General features: G+C 42.2%; 1 protein-coding gene across 2 annotated transcripts in view; it reads right to left on the reverse strand.

The window, feature by feature from the left end:
• hsbp1b (heat shock factor binding protein 1b) overlaps nt 1-15,189 on the reverse strand; it is a 41,650-nt gene that overhangs the window by 6,640 nt on the left and 19,821 nt on the right. The window contains exons 3-4 of one of the 2 annotated variants that reach the window (XM_085991766.1): nt 12,490-12,587; nt 8,161-9,438 (exon numbers count right to left, since the gene is read on the reverse strand). In XM_085991766.1, the coding sequence (XP_085847892.1) occupies nt 9,427-9,438; nt 12,490-12,587 (110 nt within the window). In that variant the 3' untranslated portion in view covers nt 8,161-9,426. Of the gene's footprint in view, nt 1-8,160; nt 9,439-12,489; nt 12,588-15,189 lie in introns of those variants that run through there. The other variant, XM_085991765.1, reaches the window with a different exon arrangement.

Below are 15,189 nucleotides of genomic sequence, written 5' to 3' on the forward strand. Positions count from 1 at the left end.
TGGCAAGGCCAACATTTGCTGCCCATCCCTAATTGCCCTTGAGAAGGTGGTGGTGAGCCGCCTTCTTGAACCGCTGCAGTCCGTGTGGTGAGGGTGCTGTTAAGGAGGGAGTTCCAGGATTTTGACCCAGTGACGATGAAGGAACAGCCGATATATTTCCAAGTCAGGATAGTGTGTGACTTGGAGGGGAACTTGGTGATGGCGTTCCCATGCGCCTGCTGCCCTTTTCCCTCTAGGTGGTAGAGGTCGTGGATTTGGGAGTTGCTGTCGAAGAAGCCTTGGCGAGTTGCTGCAGTGCATCTTGTAGATGGTACACACTGCAGCCACGGTACGCCGGTGATGGAGGGTGTGAATGTTTAAGGTGGTGGATGGAGTGCCAATTAGGCGGACTGCTTTGTCCTGGATGGTGTTGAGCTTCTTGAGTGCTGTTGGAGCTGCACTCATCCAGGCAAGTGGAGAGTATTCCATCACACTCCTTACTTGTGCCTTGAAGATGGTGGAAAGGCTTTGAGGAGTCAGAAGGTGAGACACTCTATTGTGGGATATCTATTGTGTCAATTTTATTATTGTGAAGATGCAATACAACTAGGCTGGAGAGATTTGCAAAGGGAAAATTGGGTATGTGTGTAATTTTGTTCAACACCAGTGTTAGGGCTTGAAGTGAAGGTAGTTTGCTCAACTGATAGATGGGAACCTGCTCTTGTAACCACAGTATTGAGGTGGCTGGTCCAGTTAAGTTTCTAGTCAATGGTGGCCCCCAGGATGTTGATGGTGGGGAGTCAGTGATCGTAATGCCATTGAATGTCAAGGGGCTGTGGTTAGACATTCTCTTGTTCGTCATTGCCTGGCACTTGTGTGGCGCGAATGTTACTTGCAATTTATCAGCCCAAGCCCGAATGTGGTCCAGGTCTTGCTGCATGCCGGCATAGACTGCTTCATTATCTGAGGATTTGCGAATGGAACTGAACACTGAAAGAAAAATATTTTTATATTCATTTAAACTCTTATGCAAGCATCAGCGAGCATCCCCACTTTGGACCTTATGTTGGAGGGAAGGTCATTGTTGAAGCAGCTGAAGATGGTTGGGCCTAGAACACTGCCCTGAGGAACTCCTGCAGCGATGTCCTGGGGCTGAGATGATTGGCATCCAACAACCACAACCATCTTCCTTTGTGCTAGGTATGACTCCAGCCAGTGGAGTCTTTCCCCCGATTCCCAATGACTTCAATTTTACTGGGGCTCCTTGATGCCAAACTCAGTCAAATGCTGCCTTGATGTCAGAGCAGTCACTCTCACCTCACCTCTGAAATTCAGCTCTTTTGTCCATGTTTAGACCAAAGCTGTAATGAGGTCGAGAGCCATGTGGTCCTGGCGGAACCCAAACGGAGTATCGGTGAGCAGGTTATTGGTAAGTGCCGCTTGATAGCACTGTCGACGACACCTTCCATTACTTTGCTGATGATTAAGAGTAGACTGATGGGGAGGTAATTGGCCGGATTAGATTTGTCCTGCTTTTTGTGGACAGGACATACCTGGGCAGTTTTCCACATTGTCAGGTAGATGCTAGTGTTGTAGCTGTACTGGAACAACTTGGCTAGAGGCGCGGCTAGTTCTGCAGCACAACAGCCAGGATGTTGTCAGGGCCCATAGCCTATGTAGTATCCTGTGCGCTCAGCCCTTTCTTAATATCACGGAGTGAATTGAATTGGCTGAAGACTGGCTTCTGTGATGGTGGGGACCTCAGGAGGAGGGCGATATGGATCATCCACTCGGCACTTCTGGCTGAAGATGGTTGCAAATGCTTCAGCCTTGTCTTTTGCACTCATGTGCTGGGTTCCGCCATCATTGAGGATGGGGATTTTCATGGAGCCTCCACCTCCCGTCAGTTGTTTAATGGTTCACCACCATTCACAATTGGATGCAGCAGGACTGCAGAGTTTTGATCTGATCTGATGATTCTGGGATCGCTTAGCCCTGTCTATAGCATGCATGTAGTCCTGTGCTGCAGCTTCTCCAGGTCGGCACTTCCTTTTTAGGTGCTGCTCCTGGCATGCTCCTCTACCCTCCTTATTGAACCAGGGTTGGTCGCCTGGCTTGATGGTAATGATAGAGTGAGGGATATGCTAGGCCATGAGGTTACAGATTATGATGCAATACACAGCACCTCATGGATGCCCAGTTTTGAGCTGCTAGGCCTGTTCTGAATCTATCCCATTTAGCACAGTGGTAGTGCCACACAACACAATGGAGGGTGTCTTCAGTGTGAAGACATGACTTTGTCTCCACAAGGACTGTACGGTGGTCACTGCTACCAATACTGTCATGGACAGATGCATCTGCGACAGGTAGATTGGTGAAAACGAGGTCAAGTAGGTTTTGCCCCCGTTTTGGTTCTCTCACCACCTGCTGCAGGCTGAGTCTGCCAGCTATGTCCTTCAGGACTCAACCAGCTCAGTGAGCAGTGGTGCTACCGAGCCACTCTTGGTGATGGACATCGAAGTCCCCCACCCAGAGTACATTCTGTGCCCTTGCTACCCACAGTGTTTCTTCCAAGTGGTGTTCAACAAGGTGGAGTACTGAATCATCAGCTAAGGGCAGGAGGTGGTAATCAGCAGGAGGTTTCCTTGCCTATGCTTGACCTGAAGCCATGAGATTTCATGGGGTTCGGAGTCAATGTTGAGGACTGCCAGGGCCACTCTCTCCCAAATGTGTACCAGTGTGCCGCCACCTCTGATGGGTGAGTATGGTTAGTATGCAGGTGCAGCAAGTGATTAAGGCCAATGGAATGGTGGCTTTCATTGCTAGGGGGATAGAATATAAAAATAGGGAGGTATTGCTTCAGTTGTACGAGGTATTGCTTCAGTTGTACAAGGTATTGGTGAGACCGTACCTGGAATACTGCGTACAGTTTTGGTGTCCATACTTAAGGACATACTTGCTCTCGAGTCAGTACAAAGAAGGTTCACTCGGTTAATCCCGGGGATGGACATATGAGGAGAGGTTGAGTAGATTGGGACTCTACTCATTGGAGTTCAGAAGAATGAGAGGCGATCTTATTGAAACATATAAGATTGTGAAGGGGTTGGATCGGGTGGATGCGGGGAGGATGTTCCCGATGATGGGTGAAACTAGAACTAGGGGGCATAGTCTTAGAATAAGGGGCTGCTCTTTCAAAACTGAGATGAGGAGGAACTACTTCACTCAGAGGGTGGTAGGTCCATGGAATATGCTGCCCCAAAAAGCTGTAGAAGCTACATCATTACATAAATTTAAAACAGAAATAGACAGTTTCCTTGAAGTAAAGGGAATTAAGGGTTACGGGGAGCGGGCAGGAATTTGGACATGAGTCTAGGTTCGGATCGGTCATGACCCTGTGGGTAGCAGAGCGGGCCCAGGGGCTGTGTAGCCTGATCCTGCTCCTATTTCGTGTGTCTAATTCTGTTAGATTCAGGAGATGGTTCTGTGATAGTGGATTGGCGGTTAGGATCAGATCAGCCATGATCTTATTGAATGGTGGAGCAGGCTCGAGGGGCCGATTGGCCTACTCCTGCTCCTATTTCTTATGTTCTTATGATGATGGAGGAGTCTGGGACATTGACGGAAAGGTATGATTCTGTTAAGAGTCAACCACATTGCTAAGGGTCTGGAGTCACATATAGGCCAGACCAGGTAAGGACAGCAGATTTCCTTCCCTAAGCTTCCAATGCAATGTTTTTTTAAACCTGTGTAAAAGATTGCGGAAACTCGATTTGCACTGGATCTTTTATGCCGGCTTTGCCGATTTCAGGCGAACTGCAGAAACTCTACTCGCTTATATTTAATACACCAAAAACTCACTAGTGGTTCTGGAACGTCATTTGGGTATGAATACACTGCCAAGAGAGTTGCTACTTGCACTACTCAACCTAGGCAGCTCTGAAGTTTTTAATTGCCTTGAAGCAGTGGCACTGGCATCCAGCGTCAGGTAGGTCCTTTGACCTGCATGTAAAGATATCATAGAAAGGTAAATGAGAACATTACCTTGTAGGTCTTGCATGAAAACTCATGTTTTACTACATCATCTACAAGCCTTCACGCTTGCTTAGTTCTCTACTTTTCTGCATTCCCGTAGCTTGCATTTGCTACTTCACATACTGTTCAAATGACCTACTTGGTAACTAAAAATAAAAATTATTGATATGCTTTTACTTTCAACCATCTTCTATAATTGTCATGTTTTAATGAGTTGCAAAACCCAACCCAGCCATCTTAAATTTTTCATTAGCTTTCTGAACAATGTGCATGATTCTACATCAATGATTCATAAATACCAACATGAGATTTTATTAGCGCTATAGGGAGATTGCAATCCACTGAAAGAGAACAAATTTTTAATTATATACACACATGCACCTAAGCACTTCTCATTAGTTTGCCACATAAATGTACTAATTTTTAGACCGATGCAAATTCTGCCACTCTGTAACCAGGCATTCAAAAACATACAAATTACATACCATAATTCTTCCTTCTCTTTCCCCACTCTCATCTTCTGGCCTTCACTGTAAGAGGGGGGAGGGAGAGAATCTTCTCTTCACTTTGTATTTCCTAAGCAAATGCCTGGGAAGATTCATATCAGAAATTGTTCCTGGTGCGAACTGATTTCTTACCACTTAAGAGTAAAACTCCTTTATTGTGCAATCATAGCTTAGGTTAGTTTTAAGACAACTTACACCATAGCATTACCAGGCCTGCCATGTGTCAATTAACATCTTACACCCACTCTAACTGGTGACCTACACTGTGTACAAATTGTGGCATCCATTGTGAATGTATAGAACCGCCAGTTCTTAACATCTAGTCGAGCTCTTATTTGGTATACACTATGTCCTAGAATTTCCTGTGTATTTGCACCCGGAGACATGTGCAGTCATATCAAATATGTGGCCTAGAAGATCGTGGAATTTTGGGCAAATTACATGGCCGAGTACAATCCGCCTAAATCGCCTCAATCTATCAATTGATCCCTCCGTCTGAACGCATCTCCACCCATTATTATGGCCCAGCTCCCAAGTTACAGAGCCACATACGCAAGTTTCCTGCAATTGCACTTGCTCAGAGGCGCTCTTCAAATTATGACCAGATTTTCAGGCACAGAAGGAAACAAAGCTGTTTTACTGATGTTTTATTGCAGTTTTTTGAGCATTTTTTAAATTTATCCTCACAGAGACCTGAACTGTACTTTGTTTCTTTGAATGCATTGTTACACCATCAGTATAAGTCACATTAAAAACTGATAAGCTTCCCTGATGGCAGGTTCTTAAACACGCTGTGCCTAATGTGCATTAATGGCAATTCAATGAGTTGAAACTTTAATTTTCATATTTTGGTGTGAGTTTAGCCCTTTCCTTGGGCCCAGATTGTTTACTCTGATTTTCACTAATTTGCACCCATTTTACATTCAGGCATATTCTAATGAGATTTGCAGGAAATTTGACTGTAACTTGACATCAACAGAATGAGCACATGTTCGAGTCTAATTTGTGGGTAGTGACTACGGAGTAAATTCTAGGCTAATATTTACACACAAATAAACACATTCCCAGTCAGAACTTATTGTCCCTCCCTGTAAAACAAAACATAGCGAACATCCCAACTAATAAAGACACTGCATTTTAATTGTAAGAACTTTAAACTGGACATTACACCTGTGCTATTGTTAAAACTATCAACCATGCTCACAGTTAGTGTCAGTTTGTTAATTTATAGCAGTCTCACCCCAGTGCAAGGCAATGACTATCTCCAACAAGCGAGAGTCTAACCACCGCCCCTTGACAGTCAACGGCATTACCATCGCCGAATCCCCCACCATCAACATCCTGGGGGTCACCATTGACCAGAAACTTAACTGGTAGCCACAGTATTTATGTGGCTAGTCAAGAGCAGGTCAGAGGCTGGGTATTCTGTGGCGAGTGTCTCGCCTCCTGACTCCCCAAAGCCTTTCCACCATCTACAAGGCACAAGTCAGGAGTGTGATGGAATACTCTCCACTTGCCTGGATGAGTGCAGCTCCAACAACACAAGAAGCTCAAAACCATCCAGGACAAAGCAGCCCACTTGATTGGCACCCCATCCACCACATTAAACATTCACTCCCTCCACCACCGGCGCACCGTGGCTGCAGTGTGTACCATCTACAAGATGCACTGCAGCAACTCGCCAAGGCTTCTTCAGCAGCACCTCCCAAACCCACGACCTCTTCCACCTAGAAGGACAAGGGCAGCAGGTGCATGGGAACACCACCTCCAAGTCACATACCATCCTGACTTGAAAGTATATCACAGTTCCTTCATCGTCGCTGGGTCAAAATCCTGGAACTCCCTCCCTAACAGCACTGTGGGAGTACCTTCACCACATGGACTGCAGCGGTTCAATGCGGTGGCTCACCACCACCTTCTCAAGGGTAATTAGGGATGGGCAATAAATGCTGGCCTTGCCAGCGACGCCCACATCTCATGGACGAATAAGAAAAAAAGTCAGAAAAATGCATTCAACTTGAGGACTCGCGCCCATAATCTAGGATGACACTCCAGCGCAATACATTAAACCTGTCTGCCTATTCCACTGATTCAGATGGATAGTGTTCAAAGAGCAGTGACTTCTCTCAGTGTCTTCCCTCAGCCAACAGCACCAAAATGATTAACTGGTTGTTCAATTCAATGCCTTTTTGGGGGATCTTGTTATGTTCAAAATGGCTGTTGAGTTTGTCTACATAATAATCACTGAACGTCAAAGTAATCATTTTACATGAAGTGCTTGGAGACATTTGAGATGCTGTCAGCCAATATTTAAATGCAAGTTGCTCTTGACTGTGGATCTGTGTAGAATCTACTAATGGTGCAGAAATGTTAATAATTTGTTTCAAATTGGTTTCAAATTAAGTTGTTTACTTAACAGGATTTTGACTAACAAATGTTATACGCTTTAAAGTGCAAGACTTCTGGTCAGGCTGCATATGTGGATGGTGATTATGTAAACTGTCCTCACGTTTCCCGAGGTTCATGAAGTTCTTAGTTTTTAATCTGAACATCTTCAATACCTCGCGACAACAGAAGCCAACAATCACCCACCTTATCTCTCGGGAACATAAGGGAAGATTTTTTTAAATATCAAGGTATTCCACGATACTGAATGCAAGTGTTCAGTTTCTTAGATAAAATTAACCTAGACATTTGCTCGTTACAAACATGCATAAAGAAAATGTAAAGGTAAAAAAGGAAAAAAGATACTAAAAAACTTTTGGGGGAAAAAATTGAGTCGCACCCCCTCTGGGGTGCTAACATCGCTGGGGTGCTACTTTTAGCGCCCGGGAAAAATGACCCCCCCCCCCCCCCCGCAGCCGAAATTGAGTAGTAGCGCCCCAAGAGGGAAGCAGGGCACAACTGGAAGCGCCCCGCCTCCCTCGGGGCGCTGCGAGGGAATATCGCGGCACTACGTGCCACAGCACCATGCGCTGCGGCACATCGCGCCGCGGTATTGCAGGCCTTCCTCCCCTTCTTAAAAGGGATGGGGCCTTGCACAGCGCGACCCGGGGCCCAGCTGGGCCACCGGGGATCGGAGTACCGGCAAAAGAGCCCGACACTCAAGAGAAGTGCCAGGCTCATGGAGCACAGTCAGCTCTCCGCGGGGTGGGGGGGGGGGGGGTGTCAGGAGACCGGGGACGGGAGCGGATGCAGGTGCTGGCAGGCGGCCAGCAACAAAAATGGACGCCCAGCACCTCGCCTTTAAATTGCGCCGCCTGGCCACAGGTAGGCCCCCCTGACCCCGTCGGACATAGCGTCGGGCAGCAAGTCAGGGGGCGCTACCGAAGATCGCGGCCGGGGCGCTGTGCACAGCGATGATGTCATTTCACGGGAGGTGTTGCTGTGCCCGGGCGCTGGTTGCTTTGCGCCCCTCGTTAGCGCCCTCTTAGGGCGCTAACGAGAGGAGCAAAGTAACCAAAATTTTCCCCCTTTGACTTTTAAATAAAAGCCTGGAGATGCTGTTTCTATACCTCAGTACTGAGTTCTGTTTTATATATCTAATGGGGATATAGCTGCCAAGACCAATACAAACACAAATTAACTTTAAGATTACTATTAGTAGCAGAGTAAACTGAAATAATGTATAAACCAACCAGAGTATCCATCACCTTTAGTTTACTCTGACCCTTTGACTAATGATTTATACATTTATTATGATCTCCAGCTGGAGGCATGGGAATGTCAAGAGAAAGTCAAACACATTGTAAAGTACTAGAAGCCAGGACTGAAGCAGTAAAAATAAATAAAGAACACTTTTACACACATACTGTATTTTTAAACACATACGTGAATGTACAGAAGATCAAATGTACTTAACCAAAGCATTGAGATCATTGAATCAATGGATCTGGCTCCAATTAAACAGCATAGGCCAATGCCATTTTTTAAAAATTCAGATTAATCGTGACAGATATGTGCCACTAGGTAAATTATGTGAATGCTTCTATTATATACAGATTTTTAATGCATTCAAAAAAAACAATATGCTATGAAATCCTTCTTAAAAAACTGATTCATACACGTGGAACAGTTGCACAAGTAGCTTTTGACAAATAATGGAAATTCTACCCCTTCACCGTTTAGGATATGCGGATACTAATAAAATGTCACTGCCTATAAGTCAGTTATAACTGTTAACTCTTAGTATCTTAATTACATTGAAAAATATCTGGTGTCCACTAACACAACTGAAGCACAGGCACTCACAGTTTAGAGGAATCTCGCTTGAGAAATATTCATAAGACAGTAAAGCGAACAGTATAAACTTACGATGGCAACTGACATATTACATCACCATCAAGAGCGATCCATCATGGCATCACCGGGTTAGTAAGTTACACCGTGAGTGCTTAACAACAGGAGGTGCCCTACAATTATGTTAATTTCTGTAAGACAACACTGGGCTGGTATCATTAAAAAAAATAAGCACATTGGGCCTTCATGGTCTTTTACTGAAAATATCAAGTGACAAAAACGTAGCAACAATGGCACAAATATATAGTTTAAACTGGATCTTAAGCCAACTTAATTTCAAAACAGTGTTGTGTGAATAATTTAATGAAAAATATTTAAAAAAAATCTCAGTTGTCAGAGAATGGAGTTTTAATTAGCTACATCAAAATTGTCTTCTACTTAGAAAGATTTAACACCAGGTACCCAATTTTTAAACAGTTTTACAATTCCCTAATGTATATTAAAGTTTAAGCAGTACATTGTTTTCTTACAAAAGACAATTCAAATACAGCTGTTAATACACCCATAATTTTCAATATAAAAAATGTACTTTAGCACAGCAGAAACTCTCGAATTAAGGAATTAAGCTGGATAGATGTACAAAATTACTGCTTCTACCATCCTCTTCAGGTTACTTGGGAGCCTGTAGACAGAAAAAAGAATTACAACTGGAAGAAAATGCAGGAATAATGGTGCAGTCACCCAAGTCCAAAGTGTGTACTGTCGAAGTTAGGGCTTCTGTTTTACATGGCCAGAATGTCAATTTCCACTGATTACATGGGATTCCAGGACTTTTACCGCTACTTTGGGGGTTGCATTCCACAATTCAGTTAATTTTTCTGTACATCATTGGCTTTGAGCATCGTATTTAATTATTCACAGTGCACTGATCCCAACGGCCAGCTTCAATTGCCATTTAGCACGGGCCCCAATGCTGTAATTTCAACTCTTTGTAACGCATTTGATTTTCCACTTTACCAGATGCAAAGTTCCACCTCATCAAGACAGAACTCAAGTTCAATTTTACACATTGGAAAGGTGGGTACTAATATAGTTCAGACTTCTAAAGTCACCCTAACTTTAACGCAGGAAGCCTAATCTCCTTCGAGCAGAGAATAGTTTGTGCACTGGTGCAAAAATGGCTGTTAAAATTTTTGTCAACAGTGTTATTTTTCATTACAATAGCTATTTTTTTGTTCAATTTACATTTGAACCACAACATTTTTATAGAATTGCAGTAGATTGCTGACCATTTACAGTACATGATACGCAAGGTGACTTTATGGATCACATTCTGGACCATAGCACAAGACTGTAGGTTTCATTAGCTTCACCAGTAATTTATTTGCAATCTTTGGTATAATAAAGCAAAAAGATATGCCTTTAGCATCAATTCACAGCTATGTGGTTATAGGGAGCACTTCTCAATTCCTTTTTATATTCGCACCAACAGGTTTTACTTAACGGGAACAATTCAATTTCTACCAGTCTCCCAGTAAACAGGTTTTACTTCATAAAAATATCAATAGGGGTGAGTTTCTTCAGTTTTAGAAAAAAAAGAGAAATAATTTCAAATGTTATTTTCATTGTTTAGTCCATTTACACTATATCTGCTTCCAACTCTTGTTCGCCATCAACTATACTAGAGAACAACAAAATGAAGGGCAACAATGAGCAATGAAGTAGCTCACTTCAAGCGAAGAGATGGGGAAAAAGGTATTTGCTCGAGTGACAGATCTTAAAGCTGGAGTAACAACTCTTCTGTACGGTGCCACATCATTATGTATTTAAAAAGTCTTCATCTCAACTACTCTACCACACTAAATTGACATTTTATTTCCTATAACAATTGTCCTCAGTCTGTTAGTGCAAAACTTGCCCATTCATGCTGACTTAAATAAACCCACTTAGGACATTTAAAATATTTTTTGAGGAATGTGCTCTTAAGACATCTCATTATTTATGGGTAAGTTTGATCATACTATCACTACAAAAAACACAAACTCATATTACATTTACAGTTATTGCCCATTTAAAATTAAAAAGATTGTGCTCTGAAGTATGTTTGCACAGAACTCTAAGAAATGCTCTCAGTGACCTCCACTGAAGCAGAATCAGGAGGCAGCAGACCCCCCACATTATGCACTTGAACCAATCCAAAAATGGTTACTGGTGTCATGCCTGGACCAACAATATAACTGCAGCCTAAGTTCGAGTGTTTAAAATCTAAAATGGATATGTGGAATTATAAACAAACTGCTTCATGGAATCTCCTCTGGGATTTGTTAAACCTTAAAACATTTTTTTAAATGTTGTAAGTCAACACATAAAAACATCAGTGTCTTTCTATTTTTGAAAGCTAAACTTTCAAGTAGTTCTGTTCCAAACTACCATCTGTCAGGGATGTAGGAGCTGAAGAAAATCTAAAAGTTGACTGATGTCAGGGAAATTGTATTACTGTAATATACCTATGCTGCTTTTCTATGGGATTTGGAACAGAACAGTTTCTAAACAGTGAATCTGAGACAGAAGAGGGAACAAGCAGTTATATCATAAACACATGCCAGAGAACCAAGAAAAAATCCCATCCTTGAATTATTAGACCCCGCTTTCTAGTCAACAGTTTAAACATGCCTGCCATTGGGCATGCCAATCAACTAGATCGGCTCGGCAATCAGAAATGGGTCAATATGAAAATAAGCCAACATTGCAAATATGTTTTCCGCTTAATTAATTTTCTCCCTTACCTTCTTCTCTTGAAAGTTCAATTCCTTGTTGGGGTACTATTCCACTGGTCAATGAACACTCCCTGTTACCTCAGACAAGTGGGGATTCTTTGTGTGAGCCTAGGCAGTAAGTGTTACCTGGCTAGTCAACCAGGCCGGCATCATAGCTGACCCTTACCCAATGTCTACATATTCACACTTTCAGAAAAGATCATGAGATAGCAATCAGGACTTATTTTATTCCCTTCCCCACCTCAAACGCACCAAGGCAGTTGCAATCCTGCCCCAGCTAAAATCACAGACTAGGGATCAAACCTGGGACCTTCTTGGTCTACATGGCTCAGCTAGTCACTCGACAAATTTACTCAGCCACTGCAGGGAGCACACATTTCAATATTCTGAACACAAACTTAAAACAATGTTAAAAGTTACAGCCTCAACACGTAGAAATAGAGATCATGCTGATAAAACACTTTTTACCCAAAATGGAAGCCAATCACTGTACTGAAATGAGCTGAAGAATAAAATAACATCTTCATGTTTATAAGCTCAAATTATAATAGTGACAAATTTCTAATTATCTACTTTCCTTACAAACTTTTTTAAAAATCTGTTATTAAGACCCTTTTATAGTTTCCTCGCACTAGCAAAAGTCATCTGGCATTCGGGTCCTGGTGCCCAGGGTACCAAAAATATTAGCCAAATGAGCTGACCTTGCATTATCAAGGGACATCAGTTCACTTGTGTACACAATGCATGCATAATCAGTCCCCATATGTCTCTCAGACTCCTTTGACTACTAAGATTTGTACTGATAAACTATCTAAAAATCTAATAACTAAAATTTGCTATTGCTCACCAAATCGCTCAAAGGATTTCAAACCTGAACTAAGCCATTTTGACCAGTTTATCAGGTGGAGAGGAGCGGGCAAGGAAAGGTGTTCGTAAAAAAAAAAATTAACATTTACCTTGTTTTCTCCTCCTTCTATTTCTTCAACTCCTGCTTGTGTCATGAGGTCAGCAATGTTTTTCTCCAGGTCATCAATGCGAGCACTCATCTCATCAAGTGAAAAATGTCAAAGAAACATCATTCTTTAAGTTTTTGTGGGAAAATTGTATATTATTTTTTTTTTCAGTAATAGTTAAAAATTTGCTCATTAAAGTAAGGAATATCATTAGTATAAGGAAACAGAACACTTGACCTTCTGTGGAGTGCGAAAAGCTCCCTAATTCCATGGGCTAGACACAACTCTTCCCCAATAATGTGCCAAAACCCCCAACCTCAGAATCAGTAGGACATTTCTGCTTCCCACTTTAGCCATCATTATGGTGTCAGAGTTAGACTGTTAATGTAATGTCCAAGATGGAAAATGGTGCACTATGAACATTTGAAATGTATTCAGAATGCCCAATGTTTTCAGTTAGGACCTTTACAACTGATAACGCTATTCTTTTGTCCATCAGTCCAGACTGGATTCAAACCCAGGTCCTCGGGGTAAAACAGCAGCATGTAATTCTCACTGTGCTGTACAGTTGTCTATCAGGTACCATCTAAATATTTTATACAACTTGAAAATTTCTCATTCTATACATTCTTCAAAGACTCAAAAGATCCTTAAGGTAAGTTTAAAAATTGAGAGTTAACAGAACTACTGATTTTCATAGGAACAACTGCCTCTATAAAACAGAGACAGGTGCCTTTCCAGAGAAGGCAGAGTGACCAAGCTAATTCTATGCACTTCCAACATATTGCAAACTGTGTACATTAGAAGTAATGAAATAACGTGCATCTATATAGAGCCCGTCACATCCTCAGCACGTCCCAAAGTACTGCGCAGCCAATTAATTACATTTGAAGTGTAGTCGATGTTGTTACCTAGGCAAAAGCAGCAGCCAATTTGCACACAGGAAGCAGCAATGAGATAAATGACCAGGTAGAGGAATAAATGTTTGCTACGAATAATGCCAAGTGATCTTTTATGTCCACCTGAGCAGGGAGCTGGGCCTTGGTTTAACATCTCATCTAAAAGGTAGTATGTCTGCTAATGCAGCACTCCCTCAGTGCTGCACTGGAGTGTCAGCCGAGATGATGCACTCAGGTCCTGAATGGAGTTTGAATTTACAGCCTTATGACTCAGACAAGAATGTTACTATTGAGCCAAGTTGACATTTTAATTTAAGTCATATTGCAAAAATAATCAATCAAGAGGTAGCCTTGTATTTTGTGATTCATTCTTTGAACACATTGATGACATGTAGTCTGTAATCAAGGAAATGCTTGAAGACCCCCTCACCCCCTCCTGGCTCCCAATCCCCCTAGTGTGTCAAATTTTAAATACATGCCTGATCTTTAAATCCCTTCCCTTTCTGTTTCTATGTGACTTTATACTGCCCTACAACCCCTTCAAACACTCCATTCCTCTGACTCTAACCTCATGATTCTTCCTGTTTTCACTCCACCATTGGTGGCCGTGCCTTCAACCATCTACTCTGTGCAATTGCCTCCAGAAACTCCTCTGTTTTTCCACCTCTCGCTCTCCTCTTTTAGACCCACCTCTTTTCACCCTTCCTAATCTTTCCTCTTTAACTAGGCTCTGTGAAGCACCTTGGAATGTTTTTCTATGTTAAAAGGTGCTATATAAATGCAAGTTCTTCTTGTTGAAAGAGACCCGGCCCCAGCATAAAGAAACAAATCATATCAAAAGAGGTATAACTGCTTGTATATAGTATGTTTTGCTAACCTAGAGTTTCATTTGGAAAAAAAATGCAAATACAGTGGGCTTTGGTTACAATGACTGACTTTGTCTTGCCTATATCTGATCATTCTAACCAACTGATCACTGTATCTAAGGCTGTCATATGCTCTTCAACTAAAGAGTTCTCGGATCTCACAAAAGTAATTTCAGTACCACCGTAGAACCTAATACCAGCTGGTTTCTGTGCATTCAGCAACATGTTATTGACACTTTAAATGTGCTCCTATTTAAAAAGTAGAGTTCTAGATGTTTAAGCGGCCAGTGAGCAGAGCACACTGTTGGATGTACAGACACATTCAACAATGTGTTACATTCAGCAACACATTCTGCTCACAGGCAATTTGAACATTTAGAACTCCAGTTTTAAGCAGGAGCACATTACACGTGCCAGTAGACAGTGCATTTGTTGAACGTAGTATCAGTTGGTTACTGCACATTCAACAACAGGACCTCCGCTCAGTGGATAGCAAAGCAACTTAATCCAAACATCCTCCACGGTCAGATGGGCCGATGAGACTGAGCTTCAATTAAAAATACAAATAGATTAGCAGTACTGTATTTCTATTCACAATATACTGTTGTACCATGGGAAAGATTTTCACAGTTCATTCAACCAGTCACAATAAATACACTCAACTACACATACACTTAGGTTGTGGTTTTAGCAAAGGCAGGTCAATCTTTACAACTGAATAATCACTACATGCAGTGATCACTCACTGAAGCCAAATTCTACTGTATTGTTTCTAAGCAATTTATCTTCCGCTTTTGTATTTGATGGCGAACATGGTAAAACAAACAAGTTACTGTCAGTGTCACGTAACCACATTAAGTCTACTTAGAAGTTGGATTTGCACCATCAGTACAATAAGGGCATTGCTTTAGCTACAGTCCAATGTCCCTTTTAGATCA

The sequence above is a fragment of the Somniosus microcephalus genome, chromosome 6 (genome assembly GCF_052327205.1).
Source record: "Somniosus microcephalus isolate GS21.2 chromosome 6, FLI_Smic_1.0, whole genome shotgun sequence".
In the NCBI taxonomy this organism is placed as follows: domain Eukaryota; kingdom Metazoa; phylum Chordata; class Chondrichthyes; order Squaliformes; family Somniosidae; genus Somniosus; species Somniosus microcephalus.